The sequence below is a fragment of the Notolabrus celidotus genome, chromosome 11 (assembly GCF_009762535.1).
Source record: "Notolabrus celidotus isolate fNotCel1 chromosome 11, fNotCel1.pri, whole genome shotgun sequence".
Lineage (NCBI taxonomy): Eukaryota > Metazoa > Chordata > Actinopteri > Labriformes > Labridae > Notolabrus > Notolabrus celidotus.
The window spans coordinates 10,878,035-10,897,805 of record NC_048282.1 but is presented as its reverse complement, the minus strand read 5'-3'; the positions used below and the strand labels follow the sequence as shown (position 1 = coordinate 10,897,805).

The 19,771-nt window shown below is 44.3% G+C and overlaps 1 protein-coding gene across 4 annotated transcripts in view; it reads right to left on the bottom strand.

The window, feature by feature from the left end:
* Positions 1–19,771, bottom strand: part of vps13d (vacuolar protein sorting 13 homolog D) — a 62,489-nt gene that overhangs the window by 27,298 nt on the left and 15,420 nt on the right. For all 4 annotated transcript variants that reach the window (XM_034695570.1, XM_034695569.1, XM_034695571.1 and 1 more), the window contains exons 17-39: positions 17,717–17,847; positions 17,494–17,626; positions 15,128–17,395; positions 14,884–15,035; positions 13,204–14,262; positions 12,058–12,148; positions 11,821–11,947; positions 11,556–11,736; positions 11,265–11,447; positions 8,272–8,416; positions 7,970–8,186; positions 7,691–7,862; positions 6,785–6,900; positions 6,378–6,602; positions 5,992–6,293; positions 5,274–5,407; positions 4,108–4,263; positions 3,585–3,765; positions 3,386–3,460; positions 3,091–3,291; positions 2,131–2,220; positions 1,560–1,700; positions 1,342–1,467 (exon numbers count right to left, since the gene is read on the bottom strand). In XM_034695570.1, coding sequence (XP_034551461.1) covers positions 1,342–1,467; positions 1,560–1,700; positions 2,131–2,220; positions 3,091–3,291; positions 3,386–3,460; positions 3,585–3,765; positions 4,108–4,263; positions 5,274–5,407; positions 5,992–6,293; positions 6,378–6,602; positions 6,785–6,900; positions 7,691–7,862; positions 7,970–8,186; positions 8,272–8,416; positions 11,265–11,447; positions 11,556–11,736; positions 11,821–11,947; positions 12,058–12,148; positions 13,204–14,262; positions 14,884–15,035; positions 15,128–17,395; positions 17,494–17,626; positions 17,717–17,847 — 6,606 coding nt within the window. The remainder of the gene's footprint in view (positions 1–1,341; positions 1,468–1,559; positions 1,701–2,130; positions 2,221–3,090; positions 3,292–3,385; positions 3,461–3,584; positions 3,766–4,107; positions 4,264–5,273; positions 5,408–5,991; positions 6,294–6,377; positions 6,603–6,784; positions 6,901–7,690; positions 7,863–7,969; positions 8,187–8,271; positions 8,417–11,264; positions 11,448–11,555; positions 11,737–11,820; positions 11,948–12,057; positions 12,149–13,203; positions 14,263–14,883; positions 15,036–15,127; positions 17,396–17,493; positions 17,627–17,716; positions 17,848–19,771) is intronic.

Here is a 19,771-nt window from a genome sequence, read left to right as displayed (position 1 = left end):
CAGGAGGAACCAGGATCAAATTGCACTTTGTTGGAGACTATTTTCACTGAAAGGACAATCCCTATTTCGTGCTCTAGTAAATATTTGGGGCAGCAGGACATACTTTGTGTTCGTGGTAATGAAGTAGCACCCGGTGCATCTGAGTGACTAATTGGTTTGCTTTTAATTGTTTTTGGAAAACACTGATGCTCTATGGCACAGAGGGAGAAGTAATCTAAGGTTGTGAGTGGCAAACAATACTTGTCTTCAGACCTATATTATCACCTAGTAAACAACAAAACAGCTGCCACTAATTTGGTACATTCTGTATCCAACCATCAGTAGCAAAATAACTGGAAGAAAGTCAATAATGTGTTCAAATTTACAGTCCTGGATACTAAATCATGAATGGCCAAACATCTGTTTATCAAAGTTTAACAAGGAGCCACTTGAAGTAATGAATTGGCTGTAAATAGAAGCTTCCTTGCATAGCTGCTAAAGCTACATTGATTGGGTGAAGTATCCAGATTCAAACTTGTGTCTTGGTTTAGCATTCCTTGTGTTAAACTTTATTTTTAGGGGCATTTCAGACATAAACACTCTTCAAGAGTCACTGGGAACTATTTAAAGATTACTCATATAGTCCCTCCTGTGTACAAGGAGAGAGAGAGACCGATGACTGTGCATTGTTGTTGCAGACATTCTAGTTTTACTTTGAAAAGTTTGCACTTGATATCATTTTCATTTACTTTTTCAATGAACTTTCTGACAGCTGCAGAATTCTCTGTATTTTTCTCCACTTCTAATCTCTTTTGCTTACTCTTTCTTTGGTTATTTCATGTCTGTAACCGGAGCTTGACAGCCACCCTCTGGAGGCTGAACTGCACTACAACCAGCGTCAGTAAAAACAATTAAAAAGTTGATTTTAAGATGAAATAATAGTTACATGAACAATTTAAGTTTATATTATTAAACAGGCATTGGAAAGTCATGACCCATTTCATCACTTAGTTTTCTCTCTGCAATGAGAGTTGTTTCTAAAACCATAAATGCAGAATGCCGTCAGTGTTTTAAGTGATGCAAAATGTCTATTGGTATCCTTTTACTTAGGAGATACTTAAAAGATTGACATCATATATTCTCAGTGTGCAAAATTCAAAGATAGAGACTATAATGCCACATACACATCTTTAAACACAACAGCAGACAAAGATTACCACTAAAGCTTCAAGCCTCAATACTTAACCATCTAAGCTTGAGTTTTTTTTCTCGGATTAAATATTTCACCATCATCTTATTAAGTTTGTTGTTGAATAAATCTTCACTACCTCGGTTTTGTTACTGTGTGCAGCTTAAACTTACTCTGTACGATGCTGGGCGGGTCGACTGACGAGCCCAGCCACGGCAGGGCAGGCGAGGACTGGGGGGACTGTTCCTCCTTGTTGCAGTAGTCAGCCATCCATGAGCTCTTGGTGGTGTTGTATTGTTCTGGAAGGACCAGAAACAGATGTGTTTAAGGTTTGCTCATCGTTAGCTGTGTGCAGCTTATGCATGTTTATGTGAAGGGAAGGTGAACTCACCCAAAAGGACGGAGGTTATGTTGATGTCGAGTCTCTGCTTGGCTCGGATCCCCATCTTCAGACGAGGAGGATGGAGACGCCCGGCTGCCTGCTGCTGCCAGGACAGGGAGCAGGGCCAGGGCTCGATGAAGGGCTCCCAACCTGCAAACACAAACACAAACACAAATACACAGAGACACACAAATTAGAAATCAGTCATCATTTTCCATTGTGAAAACTGACAACCTGACAACTTTAAACTCAGGTTTGTCTTTCTTAGAAAGCAGCATTTCATCTGGTGATCCACTTTGGTCTGTGGAAAATATAACCCAACATCCTCTGCACAGATTTATTTGTAAGTTTTGCACAGTGTAGGATGCAGCTGCTTGCAAAATGATAAAACAGTGACTCAGAAATGTTGAAAACTCGTCAAGTTGGGCACAAATATTTATTATATTCAATTTATGTAGATTTGACAGGCTCGAACAAACACATGATCACACAGATTTCCTCCAGAAGAAAAGTGACTAATAGGTGCACAATATTCAATTTAACAATGAATAAATGTCAATCTGTAGGATGATCTTATCACCTGACAGCTCTCTGTTGTAGTAGTCTCCAGACAGAGTGAAGCTGGCTTTGCCTTCCTGAGTGGACCCGATGCGCTGCAGCACATAAAGCCCTGAAAAGACAACCGGTATACAGTCAGGATACAAGAGATGTTTTACAGGAGGGGATCACAGCTTATTTTCTACCCAAACTCTACACCCCCCCTGGCTTTGGAGCTCTCTATCACAAACTCTCCGTGTCTCTGACTCTCTTCAGAGCTTCAACTTCCCGCCTGAATACTCGCCTTTTTTAGAACTGCATATTCATGACGACCACGACACATGAGCTTCTTTTTAATTCTAAACCTACTGAGGCAGATAACTTTACACTTTCCTCCAAACTGACCAAACTAATTTAAATAGAGCTGACCTTTCATTAGTGCTATGATGGTGATAATGCATGATTAATGGATCAACATTTTGCATACTGATGTGAATGCACAGAGCATGCACATGAAACTGTTATTACCTGCTATAAATGCTGTTCTCTGTGATCTAGTTGTAACATGCTCATCTCAGATATTAAAACTGGTTATCATGCAATCCTTGATTAAAGCTCAATTGTTATTTCTGCTTTACCTGTTTTTTCTACAAGGAACAAAGAACTCATGCCAAAAACAGCAGCAACAAACAGTTTTAACAATAAAAACATAAACACAAAGCTACAGAGGTTAAATCAAATTGATTAGATGAAACGCTTTCACATAAATTGCCTCCATAAAGTCACAGCTGTTTTAAAATGTTCATGGTTACTCAGATTTGAGGTTTGGGATCAGTCAGTGCGTGCAGCTGCAGATCACCCAAAAGATTTCTGACCAAAAGGTTCAAACTGTCTCGAGCAAAAGAAAGGTTGTTTGTTTGAAATGTTTTAGGACAAATAAAATGTGGCATTTTCGGTTAAAGAAAATGAATCCCCAGTTAAATCTTGTGACAGTGTGACTCACTGGAGAAGGTGAGCTCAGCCAGCGGTATGTCACAATCCAGACAGTCGTCGATGAAACAGATGCAGACACTCTCAGCCTTCAGCTCGACCCCAGACAGAGGAGCCAAGTGGCTGCTGGATCCAGAGTCCGCTCTGGATCTGGGGTGACCCGCGATGTTCTCAGCGTTCTCCAGGAGCCATGTGGCAGCCTGGTCCAGCTGACCTGAGGGCCACAATATTAAATTGTAATGCATGTTTTTCTTAGATGATGTTTGTCTGTTGAAGGTGAGGAGAATACCATGAAATGTTGCACTAACCTTTGCAGTGGATCAGAGCTCTTTTGCAGTCCTCTTTCCTGAAACCAAGGTCTTGTAATCGGGTCAGCTGGCCCTCTGCAGACGTAAAACACATCCTTATAATCTATCAAATTCAGCTGATAATTTGGCATCAACAACTGCTGCATGAAAAGCTCCTGCAAAAGCATGAACACCCATCTACATCCTGGTTTATACAAACCTATGAGGGCCTCAGTCTTTTGCCTGAAGCTGTCTTTGGGTGTGACAGTGGCGGTGGACTCAGCCCCGGGTGCAGCAGTTGGGGGGGCTGGAGTGCTGGTAGTGGGGATGGACTTTGCGATGGCCAAAAAGAGCTGAATGTCGTTGTAGGATAAACGAATGTCCAGAGCAGGAAACTGGATCTGCAAGAGAATCACACACACCAAGTTTACATCTCAAAGTCTTGTCTCTGGTAGTAAGGACACCGATTCATCCAGTGCATGAACAAGTCTTCTGGTTCTGGTTTTACTTTGTGAAGTCTGAGAAAACTACATGAAATAAAGTCACCTGGATGTCTAAGTTTGATCTGACATGATGGAAAATCTGTGTCATAAACTCGAGAAGGGTATGCACTCTGCAGAAAGAGCCCAATGAAAGGCACTATATTGCTGCATTATGGGAAATGTAGGAAGAGAGACTACAGTTGTCATTGCATTTGCCCCCAGTTACATGCTCTAATCTTGATCTGAGTGCTAACTCCTGACCTCGAGCAGTGGTGGGATGTCCTCCACATTGAAGGCGTCCAGTAGACCCGAGCTGCTCTGGTATGTTGGGCTTCCACACAGCTCCACCTGAACATTAACAGGATCGATGATGGACAGCGCCGTGTCCTGCTCACTGCCCAGCCGGCATGAGAACACCTGGAGGTAGAAGAGACAGAGAGAGGGGTTTAATTAAGGCTGCACTGATGCTGAGAGTACAAATACAACCAAAGGTATCAGCAGCAGAAATCAGACGCTCTGAACGTGTCAAATAAATCAGTCTCTCTTAGTGCTTTTCAACCAGAAGTACCAGGAACTTTTGGTTCCAGGAACTGCTCTTTAAAAAGCTAAATGATTCCTGTGGCCCCTTGTTGTCTGCGTTTCCACGAGGTCTGAAGTAGAGATTATGCAAATCAGGCCAGTGACAAATTGAAGCAATACAAGTAATTGCACTACACCACCAGACCAGTAGGAGGCAGTAACACCACAGTTAGCCTGTTAACATGAAGGAGATTCCTCTTGTGCTGTATTTCATTGTGCTTTACTGCACTGCTCGACTTAAAGCGGACGGATTTTAAAAGCCATGGTAGAGATCGACTGGTATTTTGGTTTAAAGAGCGACCCTGTTGACTGGAGACTTTCAGCCGGATGCATTCCTCACAAACAGGATCATTAGATACTTACCTGATGAAGGTATTTAGACATTTGAATAAAAACTAAACTAGGATGTCTTCCCGAGGACTCCTTCTGTGTTTCAACAGCTGTTGTAAACTCCACAAACACTGACACGTTTAGCTGAAGGTCTCCAGTTCACAGGGAGATAAGAGAGACGCCTTCACACTATTAGGCTCAGAGAAGATGAATGTTCAGGAGTTATTAAACCTAGATGTTATGTGGACGGAGGATGGATTACCAACCAATCAGAAACATTCTGCGTTGCTGCCCTGCCCCAAAAAAATCCCGAACCTTTGGAAAGTACTACCCCCTAAGGAGGGACTCTTCAGGGAGAGATTAACCACCCAGAACTAAATTAAGACCCTATTCTTGGTGTTCAAACGTGCATAGTTCCTCAAAAGGCTCCTAGTTCCTGGGGCATGTTTCTGCGATCGTGAGGCACCTTTAGATGTCATCTTTTTTAATCTATATATTTTGACAATTGGTGATGTTACCTCTATTCCTGCGAGGCTGCCAGAGAAGGGTCTGTCCAGCAGACGGGGTTTGTAGGTAAGCACGGTGGTGCCTTTTAGGATGATGGCGTTTGTATCGAGACAGGACGAATCCTCCACGACCACGAACTCTGTGCCTGAAGACCAGAGACCAGAGGCCATTTAAAAGGCAAAAAGGGTTAGGTAGAAAGGTTGCATCATCTTTGACTATCTACAGCCATTCTTCTATTCCTATCTAAACAAAGACAGAAGCTATAGCCTAATTGTTGCCACAGAGCTGCAGATATGAAGCCTATGCTTGCAAAAATAAAGATTTATCAGAATACAGATTTAAAATACTTGGCATGCAACGTTTGGAGTTTAGGATGGTTGATTTAAGTGTTGCAGCCTCTTGAGGTCACTACAGGGCTCTGTAGGGTTGCAAGGTTGTACTATTTAGGATTGTTTCATGTAAAAAGAGCAGAATTATTAAGGTGCTCTAGAGTGAAATCTTGTGCTTTGAACAAAAAACATACTTGAATTAGATTTTAGAGAAAGAAGGACAGTTTCTCTAGGTCATATTTTACAGATGCATCCTTTTCACTCCTTACATTTGACTGCTAAGTTGACTTGTTAGAGTTATTTGCTATAATGTGAAACAAATCATGATTTATTATATTGAAAATGATCAAAGTCCTTCAAGAGTAATTGTTATCATAGTAATAAAAAGTTATTCTCTGACCTGTGACGTTGATCTTGACCTCCAGGTATCTGTCCTGCATGACTGGCACCGTGGACCTCTTGGTGACCACCCCACTCTTAACAGTTTTGGGCATGACTGCTCCGATGGTCGTGGCACCCGCGGTCCCGGGGGCCGAGTCCGTGCTGGTGTTACTGGGCCAGCGCTGACGAGTCCCAGCTCTATCTGATGCCTTCTCCGCCGGCCCCCGCAGGAAATCTCGCACCAGTTGGAGCCAGTCGAAGATGAGGAAGACCCGGAGGTTGTTGAGGACCACCGTGAAGCACGAGGAGTCTCTTGTGGATCTATGAGAAGGAGGCACAACACTTAGATAACAGTAAATATGTTTAGATGTTACTTCCATGTGCATGAAGATACTCCAGTGATACCTATAATGCAGCTCCAGCTGCAGAGACGCTCTGTTGGTTCCTGTTTTGGAGGGCTGGAGGATGCAGTCAAAGGCATTGGGCCTGGTACCGTCTGCTCCTGCTGATCTTTTACTCCGCCCGGTGAACCGAGTATCGTATGCCAGCAGGGAGTGAGACACCAAGTTGACAGACTTTGATCCGTTGGAGAAACCCTCAAAGAGCAGCTTCGATTTCATGAAGTCAAACCTTTGAGAAAGAGAGATCAGAAAATGTAAAAAGCAATATGGATAAATGTGTAGATCATCACACTGTTCCATCAGCATTTTTTGTTACATTCTATGACTAGAACATTTTAAGTAAATGTATTTAAAGGTTTTATAAGACTGATATAGTCGTCATGTTGCAGGAAGAGAGAAGAACAGGTGTACCTTGCTAGCGATCGTTTGGGTTCAGAAGGTTTTGGGCGGTCCAAGAGCTCCAGACTGACGTCCATCATGTCCACCAGGAATGATAAGGTTGTGTAGACTTCACCACCTAACACCGTCTGAGGAGAAGCACATCACGGTTCATACGTTAGGACAAATGGGGGACTATTTGCAAAGGTGAGAATGTTTCTTAAGCCCTTAATGTAAATCCCCTTTAAGAAATGGTGTCTTGGGATGCTAGTTGTAAAAAAAGGGTTGGATTCTCCTGCAGTTAAGTCTTCATACATTGTTTGCTATTTGAGATAAAGCACAAAGTACTTGTGCATTCATAAAAAAGCAGAGCGCTCAGTGAAGAGACCCATTGCACTACACTCTTCTACTGATAAGTTTATTATTTCACCACATGGCTCCTGATGTCCCTCAAAGCCTGAGATAAATAAGCTCTTAAAAATAAGAAGAAAATGAAATCAGAAAATAAAATAAAAATAAAATCAAATAATTACAACAAAATCAGATCAGATAAATACCAGAAAAATTAAATCAAAATATTTACAATAAAATAAAAAAATAAGATGAGATAAATAACAGCAATAAATAAAAACCTAAAATAACATAAAATTAAATACAAAAATAAAAATAAATAAAAATGATGCTTAAAGGTTTTCAGAGGCCAATAAAGACAACATGGATGAGGAGAGGAGTCAGATCATCCTTAAGGGAAAACCTCGGTCTCATGACTCCAGCTGTCATTTGTTAATATTTCCAAGGCAAACATGGATGCTTAGCTTTCACTTGCCATCATTTTAAATGCACAAGAAGCCCAAAAGAGCTTCATAGAAACACAGCTGTGCCCTTATAAATATTATTTTCTTAAACAATTCAGTTGTGTGTGTTTGTGCGCTTTCTCACATAGGTGCTGGGGTCCTGCAGGTTGTACGGTCGCAGGAAGTCTTCAACCGGCTCTCCAAGGTTGTTCTCCAGCAGACCTCTGATCAGCTGGTAGTGCTCCAGGTCCAGAGAGCAGTGTACTGATGACAGGCTGCCATGGATGGACATGTCAGGGACCGCATGGCTCAGCTCCCTGAAAACATCAACAAACACAAGCATTAGCTTGGACAAGGAGTACGATCCTGCAAAAAGTATTCAAAAAAAGGCGTGACCTCTATAAAAGAAAGGAGCAGGGCTTACTTGTCAAGGTTGCGCTCCACTTTAAGCTTGAGGCGGCAGCAGTCTTTGAGCAGGTTGTCTCCGGTACGACGGACAGAGTATGAGGGAAAGATGAGGTCTGATGATTCTGGAGGCTTAACGACCGTGTCCCAAAGAGAACAGGGAAGACGCTCCGCAGCAAAGATATCCATCTCCTGCAGGTCCAGGGCGATGCAGTCCAACAGGCATACGTGATCTTCTGATGAGACAAACACAAGTGTTTAATAAGACAATCTTTCTGTGTAGAGACAGAAACTGCAGGTGTACTGAACAGAAATGCTAACCTAAGCCCTCTGGGACATCCTCATCAGGAGCCCTCCCTGCGTCTGGGAACTGCGGCCTGCTCAAGCTGAACCCTGTGGAGGAGGAGAAGGACGTTCTCGGCTTCTCCTGGTCACTGCTTCTCCCGGCTGCACTTCGGACACGGTCCTTTAGTGAGGGAGAGGAAACAGAAGAGCGAGGTACGCTCATCAAAAAGGCACCTGAGTACTTTTGAAAGTTTATTAATCAAGATTCATCAAGAGCAATTTGTTCAACAAAACCTATAACTCAGTTTGCATGCTTTGTTTCACTACAGAAATGATCTATTTAATTTTAAAAGGTAAGAGCTTTAATTGTGCCATGGATAGAGAAGGACTAAAGGTAAAGATATTTGACACAGAATAAATGGTTTCCCTCATGTTTGTGAAGAAAAAATCAAGGCCGACTTGAAATCAAACGATGAGTCCTTATTGAACATCTTGATATTGTGGATCAGATAACAGTAAACAATTTCAAATAACCTCTCAAGAGCAGCGCAGTAACTTCAACAAACTGTTCACAAACAATACACCAACTTCTCCAAGCCGTTCTGTGATCATGTTGAACCAGGAGAGCAAAAAGGTCTTGGTGAATCAACAGCTGAAAGATTCAGATAATGTCACCTTACGCAGACGATGGTCATTTCTATAACATTTCTATCATTTCTATAACTGTTTGTTTCAGCTGTGTGTAAGTTCAAACGTAGCCTAGTTGGAACGTAATTTCTCATTTAGGATGGAGTTTGCACTCTACTAACGTTTTGTGCGTTGCACCCGCTGAGATAGTTCCAACGTAAGCCTAAGTTACCGCGAGATCCGCGAGAGATTACATCCTTTTGAAACCTATGATGACCAAGATTTGCATTCCCGAGTATTAATGTATGTTGTAGTTGAGAATTTTACCACTCAATTCCACTGTTATTATAGACACTGTAGATTAAGGACTTAGGCTAAAGTAATCACCTTACTATGACACTTTATCAAGTTTTACATACCTTCCGTTGTTGTTCAGCGACAGTACAGACTAACTAGTTTCAAAGAATGATTTAGTGAGGACTTTACACACTAACTTAGGACTCAACTTATAAAGAGCTAATGCAACAGTCCAGCAGCCGGTTGCACCTGTGCCTAAGTTGTGTGACTTAAGTTGTGTCATTGTTTGGTTGCACCACATACACTCAAGGTTCATCTTAACTAGTAGACTGTAACGTCCAAACTAATCAAAATAATGGCGCAGATATGACGTTTTCACTTGGTTTGGCCAATCAGTGAACAACTTTTTTCTTGGTGGGGTGTTTAAGTGCTAACACCCATTAGCTTCATTGCCTCTAAACAAGCTAACAGCTAATCATAACTGCCGTAACTCTCGTTAATCAACAAACGGCAACATAAAGGCAAGTTAAAAATGACAAATCATGTTGATATGGTGATAATTCATCTATAGTGTATAATAACTATCCTCACCAACATCTAGTGGTGAAAATGTGAACTTCGACGTACCGTACATTAATATAACAGTACTCTAATGTTGTGCAGATGTACAGTATTATCCCCATTCATGGGAAACAACGGTCAGTTAAGATCAGAGAGATCATACGTTTATTAATTATGTAATCTAACACAGTGAGCGTGTTGTGGACACATCACAGCTGGTCAAACTCGCTGCTTCTTCTCATCCTTCAAATGATCCAATCTTTGAAAACAGAGCGCCATGACAACCAGTCTGTTTTGGAGGACTTAACACCGACTCAGAGCGAGTGTAAAATTTAAGATGTAACTTGTGTAAACTCCGTCCTAAATTAGAAATTTCACTCAAACGTCTGAACTTACACACAGCTGGTGCAACCCAGTGCAGATATATTTTATGACAATTCAAGAGAACAGAGACTGTTTTCACCCTCTAAGGTAGTCCAAGGGTCAGCTGAAAGGCTTCCAGGCATTGAAATACTTGTTATCAAATGTGTTTCATTTCTAAAATAACATATTTTAGGAAGCATGTGGCCTCTGAAGCTTAAATTATTTTGGTGCACAGAAAGGGATTCTTCAATTGTCACATAAAAAACAATCAGGGAGCCTGGAGAGTTGGTGTATGTCTTGAAAGAGCACATGCTTGAGTAGAAAACTCAGTCCAACAAATCACCAATCGCAAATGTAAAAAAATTCCAAACCAGGGCTGAACAATACATCGTTGAAATCTATGCAAAAGATGTGATTCAAACATTGTCACCTTTAAGTTTTGTGAAATTTAAAGCTGTTATATTGTGACAACCCTTCTCCACACAGATTAAAAACATGCATGCCAGTGTACCTTGTAATGGGATGGATCCTTGTATGAACTTGCATGCAGAATAAAATTCTTCACAAAAAACACAAGATGTTCATGAAAGACCAGAAAACATTTTCCTGAGTGTTCTGTTTCTACGATCTGTGAGCTGCATCAAAGTTTGCAAAATCAGATAAGGATAAAAGGATTGTTTTTAATAATATAGTTCATGACAGCTAAGAAGCTTTAAGAGCTTTATTCCAGATACTTAATGGCTGCTTATGTGGTTTCATCCTGGTTTAGTTACGCCTCATTTGCCTCCATGTGGCAGGTAAGCATATGACCATAAATATGGAAGTAAATACAGACACAAAAGCAAAGACATTAGCTAATTTTGACAGGGCTGAGGAATGAAACCTTACTTTGCATTTTCTAGTAAGCTATCAGGTCATGCTCCATCACTGCAAATTTCTCTCAAGATTCAGACGTCGAGGATCAGAAAAGATGAAGTGAAATGATAACATCAGTAAAAAAACCAAGCACCTCAAGGTCACACAGGTTTTAGTTTGCATTAAATCTGTGAATACACACAGTGCAGTTAGACAAAAGAAGAGGAGGAGACAGGGTGGTGAGAGAGCACTGCATGCCTAGATGAATGGACTGCGTGACTCACCAGAGAAGGGAAAAAGGCATGTGCCATGGTCAGTTTCTCTACCTTGTCTTGGAGGGAAAAAGTCCCATGAGCCCCTGCTGACAAGAAGCAGTTCTGCACCTTCAGCTGGCCCAGGTTTGCCACAATAACCCTCGGAGACTGTGAGCTCTCCGGGATGAGGATCACTGGAGCGCCAGCTTCGATGTCCAGCAGAACCCTGGATGCCCGCTGAGGATGATCCCTCACCTGCAGGGAGAGGCAGAGAAGACAGAGCAAAGGTGTAATTTGGCAACAATAACTACGTAAATTATTCTCCTTTTAGCATGTTTGAAGGCTCCAGAGCTCAGTACTCACCGCCTGGCCCTCCATTGCAGCCCTCTGCCTGCCGAGGACATCCTGCAGCTGCGTAAAATGCTGGATAAAAGCCACCACCTCTGCTTGGAAGCGCTGTGTGTGGACGTACTGCACTGATGCCATCTTTAGAGAGACTCTGATGTCACACTCCCGCTCCAGGTAAAGATCCATGGTGCCATATCTGAGGGGACCAGAACAAAGATCAACTCCTACAAGTCCTTCTAGATCATAAAAGATATTGTCTGTTGAAGAAGTTGGTATATACTTATGGATGTCGAAATTGAGGGCCTCCCCTCCTCGTGTGGTAAAGCGCTCTCTGTAGAGATCACCATGAGGAGTGAGATCGCTCAGGGACAAACTACCTAAACTGCCCTGTAAGGCCAGGTCTCCGTCTGAAATAGTAGAAAGCATGTTAACAACAAACATCTTATTCATGCAAAAGAAAATGACAAGGTGTGTTGAGTTTGTTTTATCTGATCAAGGTCAGGGTTTTCATACGTACCTAACAATTCCAGATGAGCAGATAATTTGGAAACACTCGCTCGGGCAAGCTCGTTGAGCTTCTTGTTTAGAACGAGAGACAACGAGTGAACCTAAAAATGAAAACAAAAACAGGGTAGGTCGTCAAACATCATTTCAGAGCTGATTCTTAAAACATTAAGAATTAGAGACACTGGTTGTTGCATCATTATCCAACAATCAACAGCCAAAATATTCAATCTGCTAAACAGCTGCATAGTGTGGCGTAAAATGCAACTTCTTTGGCGATGACACAGAGCTATCAAGTTGTAAATTTGTCTTTAATCCATCAACTATTTTTAACATTCATAACCTGTTGACAATCTCATCCCCCAAAAGTGTTGTGATTTTAGAGATATTTTTCTGGCTGATTTGAAGCATCAATCAAAAAGAACCAAAGATGCAATATATCACTCAAAGAAAGAAAGAAGAGAAATCCATGAGCATCATGCCTAAGTTCACGTTGTTTCAAACAGGAGCCACAGAGGAAGCAGTTCTTCCAAAGAAAAATGACCCCAAACTTTAAACTTTAAAAATGATAAATAAATAAAGCACTTTTAGGTTCAAAATCTGGGTCAAATCTTCATCCTCTCTGATGGCGTATCTTGGTCTTTGATCAGAAAACATGCAAACTTTAGCTTTGCTTCTCTCTCCGACAACTTCAGACGTAGATGTCTGATGATAGACGGCATTGATCAGCCAATAATGTAGCAGGGTGAGAGGTAGAAAGGGCTTAAAGACGTTTGTAGCGGAATGTAAACAGCTGAAACGAGCGACAGCGACACTGAAGAAAACTCAAAACCTACCAGCTGTAAAAAAAGAGAGACGGACAAAGAGCCCAACAATAAGTGCCTCCACAAAGCAGCGATCAACAACACATATTTACAAATGTGACTGAACAATCCAAAAGGATTAAAGAAGATGGAAAGAAATAACTGACGCCGAAGGATACGGCTCTGACAACACTGCATTACCATCTCTATGCAGAGCAACTAGCGTCGTTTGGAAAAACAAACACAAACAACACTACTTATTCATTCAGTATCTACTGCACATTATCATCTGACTGCAGCCTGACTAGTATTTCTTGGAGAGTTCACTCATTCAAAACACACATCCAACCTCCTACCTTTAAGTCCACTTTGGTGTTGACCGGCTCCGAAATCTCCTCCTCTTCCTCCATGTCTGGCTCGTACAGAGGATGCCCAGGTACAGGTTGAGGTGACATAGGGTTCACCCTCACTGCGTGGTTATTGGCTGTGGAACCGATACCAAAGAAGTCCAGAATGACCACCCAGGTCTGTAGTGTGATCAGAACGTCCAAGCAGTTAAAGTCCACGTCTATGCTTCGTCCGACGCGTCCGTAGCGTGTTTTAAACTCTGGGTGGTTCTGGTCTACCAGCAGCACGTTGATATGAACTAACGAGTCATCAAAGTCTGGGGGTGGATGAGGGGAGGGTGTGTGGCGGGTAGGAGAGGGAGGTGGAGTACTAGGGCAGTCTGGGTCCCTCTTGGATTTGCGAGTGTTCGCTGAAGGAGTGCTGGGATGCCGCTGATAGAGCTGGAAGACATTCTGGGCCTCCTCCATATGGGCGGGCAGGGAGCGGGGCATGTCAGGGCACAAGGCGTTGGATGCTGATGGACAACTTTGGGAAAGGTATTCCTTTGGACTGAAGGTGGAGGGCTTGAGAGCTCCGCGAGACACCATCAAATGTTTGTACTTAGACTCTGGATTCTGCTCCAGGAGGTCTTCCATCAGCAGCGAGCGCAGAGCCAGCTGAATTGCCAGCAGGTGAGGGTGATCTTTGGTGAAGTCTCCCTCCAGATCTTGGAAGCGCAGACTGACTAAGCCCTGCGAGCCCTGTGTCAGGTCTGCGCTGAGCTGGACCTGAAGCTCCGCCACGTGTAAGGTGATTTTCAGTTGTGTGAAGGAGGGACACTCCAGAGCGGGTTTGTGAGACTGAAGGGGCAGAGGAGAGGGGAGCGACATGTGGGAGAAGTTGACATGAGGAGGGTCCCTTGCGAACAGTCCTCCCTGAGGGTCCGGAAAGCGGTGATGTCGGGTGGAGGAAGGTGTCGGAGGTGGGGGTGTGGGTGGTTGACTTGGCGTGACACGAATCTCCTCAATCAGAGACAAGTTGTCCAGCGTCTGGAGGACTTGTTCGTACACAGGCTTGCACAGGAACACCTAGGATCGGGTCATCCGACATAAGCAAGATTAGTAATAAATCAGTGATGACAAACCAACAACAGATACCATTTTCAGTTATCATTAATTCATGCAGGGTAAAGCCTGGAGTATGCTTCTGCGCTGACTCTATGCCATTGTGGCCAACTTGGTCATGGCCAAAACATACTTGTGTGTTGTTGGTAAATGTTGCTGTACAAATGTTGTCATACAGAAATTATTACAGGGAAGACTAGAAAAGACGTAGGAGGAACTGGGCTACACGGAACTCAGGTACAGACTACAACATTGACTAAACGCAGAAGTAACTTCTGACAATGTCGTAAGCCCCTTTTACGCCTCACTGTGAGTTTGAATGGCAGAGGGGAGGAATGATGGGTTAAAGTTTTGCAGCCACCAAGCTCCAATCAGAGGTCAAAAGAGAGGCTTAATGACCAAAAATTTCAAAGTGTCTCTTGTGATTTCTGCAGCGTTGAAATGCAACGCAAATTCACAAACTAGTGCGACAATTTGCTGTTCTGGGGTTCAATGGTTAAGTACAAAGGTCTAATGACAACTTAGCTTTGTTGCATCGCTTTGGTCGGATCTTAATGTCTAAAGGGACAGGGATAAGGTGTATACCTGTACAGGGTTGACAAATTTGCCCTCAACCCTCAGTAACCCTGAGCTCTTGAATGGCTCCTCTGTGGTGAGGAAGGTGAACTGGGTGTCTTCTTCAACAGGAATTTTCTCCAGGGTGAACTGTATCGTCGTGTCTTTCAGTATGTGGAAGGCTGGTGAAGAAAGTATTTGTCACAAGCTTGTACTTGATACAGGGAAAGAAGATTCAGGGTGCAATTATTGTTAAAATAAGAGATGCTCTCACCTTTCCCTCGGTTCAGGTACTCAAAGAAGTCGTGGCGTGTTAACTGAGGTTCATCCTGGCTGATGCTGCCGTTACGAGATGGTGACATGTTCGTAAGGAGATCCCCTCTGGGTGTCCTCTTCAAAACCAAATGACTCATGTTGAGAGAGTACAGTCGAATGTCCTTCACCAACACTTGCAGCTTCTCTCCCTCAGAGTCCTGCCCAGTAACAAAGTTCTGGATTGCTATGCTCCCCAGGTGACCGACCAGAAGCTCGGGGTGTCCAGGTTTACGGGGGATGGAGACAACAGGTGAATCGATGCTGACATTGAGGGTCAGCTTCACAAAGAAGGTATCCAGTGTGGGTTCAGGCTCCTCCATGGACAGATCCTCTTCATCCTCGAAGGGGTAGTTCCAGCTCTGACTTTGAGTTCGGGATCTCCGTGAGGGAGTCTCAAAGAGCGACACCATGCCGCTGTACTCTGCCGTCTTGGTAGCTAGGACTGTGGACACTTTGGTGGCAGCGCTTTTTAACATGGAGCGGAAATTGTCTTCGACCTCATTGGCTGAAAGGCTGAGCTCCTTTAGGAATTTGGCTGAGTGGTTGTAGTGCAAGGAAGCCATCTCAAGCTTCAATGAACACTCCCCATGGGATTTCTCCAGAAGGCGAAAGTTTAAAGCCTCTGAGGGGGATCCTCCCGTGTCAGCAAGAAAGGGTAACCCACCAAGGGCCGTAGTGCTGTCCTCAACATTGCCAATACTTACTACAAACTGGCTTCGGCCTCCTTCTTGGGTTAAATCCACCAACTGCATGGACCCGAGGGAACCATTGATGTCCAACCTGCTGCCCATAGAGACATTGACCTTTGTCCCTGTAATGCTTGCAGTGGCAATCTTCAACCCTTTCTTCTCTGCTCCCAGGACAGTGCCAGTGGACACGGTTCGAAGGAGGAGCAGGTTGAGGCGATGGATCTCCACAGTCAGCTCTTTGTTCTGGTCGTATGTGGCCTGATACGTCTCCTCCCCTTCTTCTTGGTTAGGCTGTGATGATTGTTGTTGTGACGATGTCGAGGTGCTTTCTTCTTTGGGGAAGGACTTCTGGAGGAACTTCAGTAGCTCCACCATGGTCTCAGGGTTCAGGATGATGTCCAAGTTGTTGACTTGCATGGTCGTCACCTGAAGGGAACTGTCCAGGTTCATAGAGGGACAGTCTGAGCTTACAAACTGGTACTCAAGCTTTATCAGGGCTTCCTGGTCTTTGAGAAAGGAGCTGAATGGGGATAGTCTATCCATACCGAAGGATGACTCAGGATAGTGGCCTTGATGCTGGGGAGACCTGCCATCAGAGGACACCGGGGACGATGGCTGGCTCTCTCTGAGGCTGCCTGTTGGTATGTCAAAACTGAGGTGCTTATGAGAAGCCACAAGAAGGTCAAAGTCTGATCCGTAAGTCTGCAAGGTGTCGACCAGCAGGAGACCGTGGACAGTCAGAGAGACTTCAGCATCGTAAGGCCGCTTGACAAAGTGAGCATTTGTGCCAAAGACTTTGAGAACAGATATGTAGCGGCCGTCACTTTCTACACCAAGCTGCATGTAGTTTATGTTGAATTCAGCCAGCAGCAGACGTGACTCCACCAGGACTTCTCGCGTGTGCTGCTCTAAGGTCATCACGCTCTGAGTCAGGTTCTTTGCTGAACCATGCAGCTTCCAGGAGCTGTCCTCTCTCTGAAAGATCTTATCATGGCGGAGGGTAAGGGGGTCAGGAGACCTCATGTTTGAACCTGCACCGTCTTGGCTTTTGTCCTCCTCGCCCGCAGATGGACTGCTCAGTCTCGCTAAACAACTCCTGAGGGCGGTCATCTTTTCAAGGTTGATATGCACCTTGAGGTCAGGTAGGGTTCCTGAAAGCACCGCTCCAGGCAGCTGAGGGTCCGATGTGTAGCGCAGTCTCTGCTCAAGCTGCAGCAGCACGTTAAACTTCTCCACTACATGAGTAGGTCCCACCTCACTCTCTTGAAGATGTTTCCAGTTGTCCTTATAGCGTCCAACCATTATCTGCAGGTCCTTAAACGACAAGGAGTACTTTTCATAGAGCTTCCTGCTGTAGGCCTGTATGCTCTCAGGGGATCTGAGGTTGGGGAGCTCTGTGCTTTTCAGCTGTTCTTTCTGAGGCATGTCGAGTTCAGGCGGTGGAGACTCGGGCGGGGTGGCAAGAGGAGTCTGGAACTCATCATCGCTCATGTCTTCTCTTTCAGGCTGAGAAGCTTTTGAGCTAACTTTGGTGTCATCTTTAAAGGAAATGTACAACAGGAGGTATCTGTTAGAAACCTGATCACTCAAAACAATTGGATATCTTATCTTTAAGGACAAAGACTGATGGCTTTACCTTGAGAATTTGTGAGCAGAATTCTGCCCAAATCAACCACAACGAGCATCGGGTCTCCTGACTGGAAGTCGTCAGGGAAAATCACCTGAGGTGCACATATGTCCAGTTTCATTGTCCAACGCTTACCGTTTTCCTAAAAAGCAAAAAAAAAACCCATCAGATGTATTCAGACATCACACAGCTGCCTTTCATGTAATGTTAATATCCAATGAATTATTCTTACAATAAACTCTCCCACGAGCAGCTGATCGATGGTTTGTCGGATCTCTGCCTTGGTCTGCATCTTTAGCTTGTTGTACTGCCTCCTGGCAGCTTCTGCTACCCTTAACTCCAGCTCTGACTGATAGCCAAAACCTGGGAATATCAGAAATGTGTTAAAGCACAATCATCTGCTGATATTTAAATAAACTTCAAGTTACTCAGATATTGTGCCAGCCCCAGATATTCAACATTTTTATCAGAATCAGAATCAGAATCAGCTTTATTCGCCAAGTATGCTTGAACACACAAGGAATTTGACTTTGGTAAACTGTGCTCTCTTTGTACAAGGCATAAGAATAGGAATAAGAATAAGAACTACAATAAAAAATAAAAATGAAAATATAATAACAATAACCTTAGCTATAAATACAAAGAAACAACAAATAGCTTGACTAATATGTACAGGCTAAAATAATATGATAAAGTGCAGTGGTGAGTTGCAGAGGTAGTTTTACATTATAAAATAGAAGTTAAATAATACAAAAAATAGAAATATGGAATTCTGCTTGAGAATTGTTGCATTGTATATCTACATGTATATTTACAGAGAGTATTTATCTGACAGGTATGACACTGTTATGGTTTAGTGTTCATCAGAGTGACAGCCTGGGGGAAGAAACTGTTCTTATGGCGGGTTGTTTTGGCGCACAGTGATCTGTAGCGCCTGCCGGAGGGGAGGAGTTTGAAGAATTTGTGTCCAGGGTGTGAGGGGTCAGCGGTAATGCTCCCTGCCCGTTTCCTGGCCCGGGACCGGTACAAGTCCTGGATGGGGGGCAGGTCGACACCGATGATTTTCTCTGCAGTCCTTATAGTCCGCTGCAGTCTGTGTTTGTCTAGTTTGGTTGCAGAGCCAAACCAGACAGTGATGGAGGTACACAGAACAGACTGGATGATGGAGGTGTAGAACATGATCAGCAGCTCCTGAGGCAGGTTGAACTTCCTGAGCTGACGCAGGAAGTACATCCTCTGCTGGGCCTTTTTTCTGATTGTGTCTATGTGGGAGGTCCACCTCAGGTCCCGGGAAATAGTGGATCCCAGGAACCTGAAAGAGTCCACAGTAGACACAGTGCTGTTCAGGATGGTGAGGGGGGGGAGTGGGGGGGGGCTTCTCCTGAAGTCCACTGTCATCTCTACCGTCTTGAGCGGGTTCAGCTCCAGATGGTTCTGACTACACCAGAGGGCCAGCTGTTCCACCTCCTGTCTGTAAGCAGACTCGTCTCCGTCCTGGATGAGACCGATGACGGTGGTGTCGTCTGCAAACTTCAGGAGTTTCACCGAGGGGTCTCCTGAGGTGCAGTCATTGGTGTAGAGGGAGAAGAGCAGTGGGGAGAGAACACATCCCTGTGGGGCGCCAGTGCTGATGGTCCGGGTGCTGGATTTGATGCTCCCCAGCCTCACCTGCTGTCTCCTGTCCGTCAGGAAGTTGGTGATCCACTGACAGATGGAGGCCGGCACTGTGAGCTGGGTGAGTTTCTGGTGCAGGATGTCTGGTATGATGGTATTGAACGCAGAGCTGAAGTCCACAAACAGGATCCTAGCGTAGGTCCTGGGGGAGTCCAGGTGATGCAGGATGTAGTTCAGACCCATATTGACTGCATCCTCCACCGACCTGTTTGCCCGATAGGCAAACTGCAGGGGGTCCAGCAGGGGGCCTGTGATGTCTTTCAGGTGGCTCAACACTAGTCTCTCGAAGGACTTCATGACCACAGACGTCAGGGCGACAGGCCTGTAGTCATTGAGTCCTGTGATGGTGGGTTTCTTTGGGACTGGGATGATGGTGGAGCTTTTGAAGCATGAGGGCACTTCACACAGCTCCAGCGATGTGTTGAAGATCTTTGTGAAGATGGGGGCCAGCTGCTCAGCACAGACTCTCAGGCAGGAGGGGGACACGCCGTCTGGTCCTGGAGCCTTCTTGGTCTTTTGTCTCTGGAAGAGCTGGATTACCTCATCTTCACAGATCGTCAGCGCAGGTGGGGGGTCAGAGGGGGGTGGGGAGGGGCTTGTGGGGGGGCCAGGT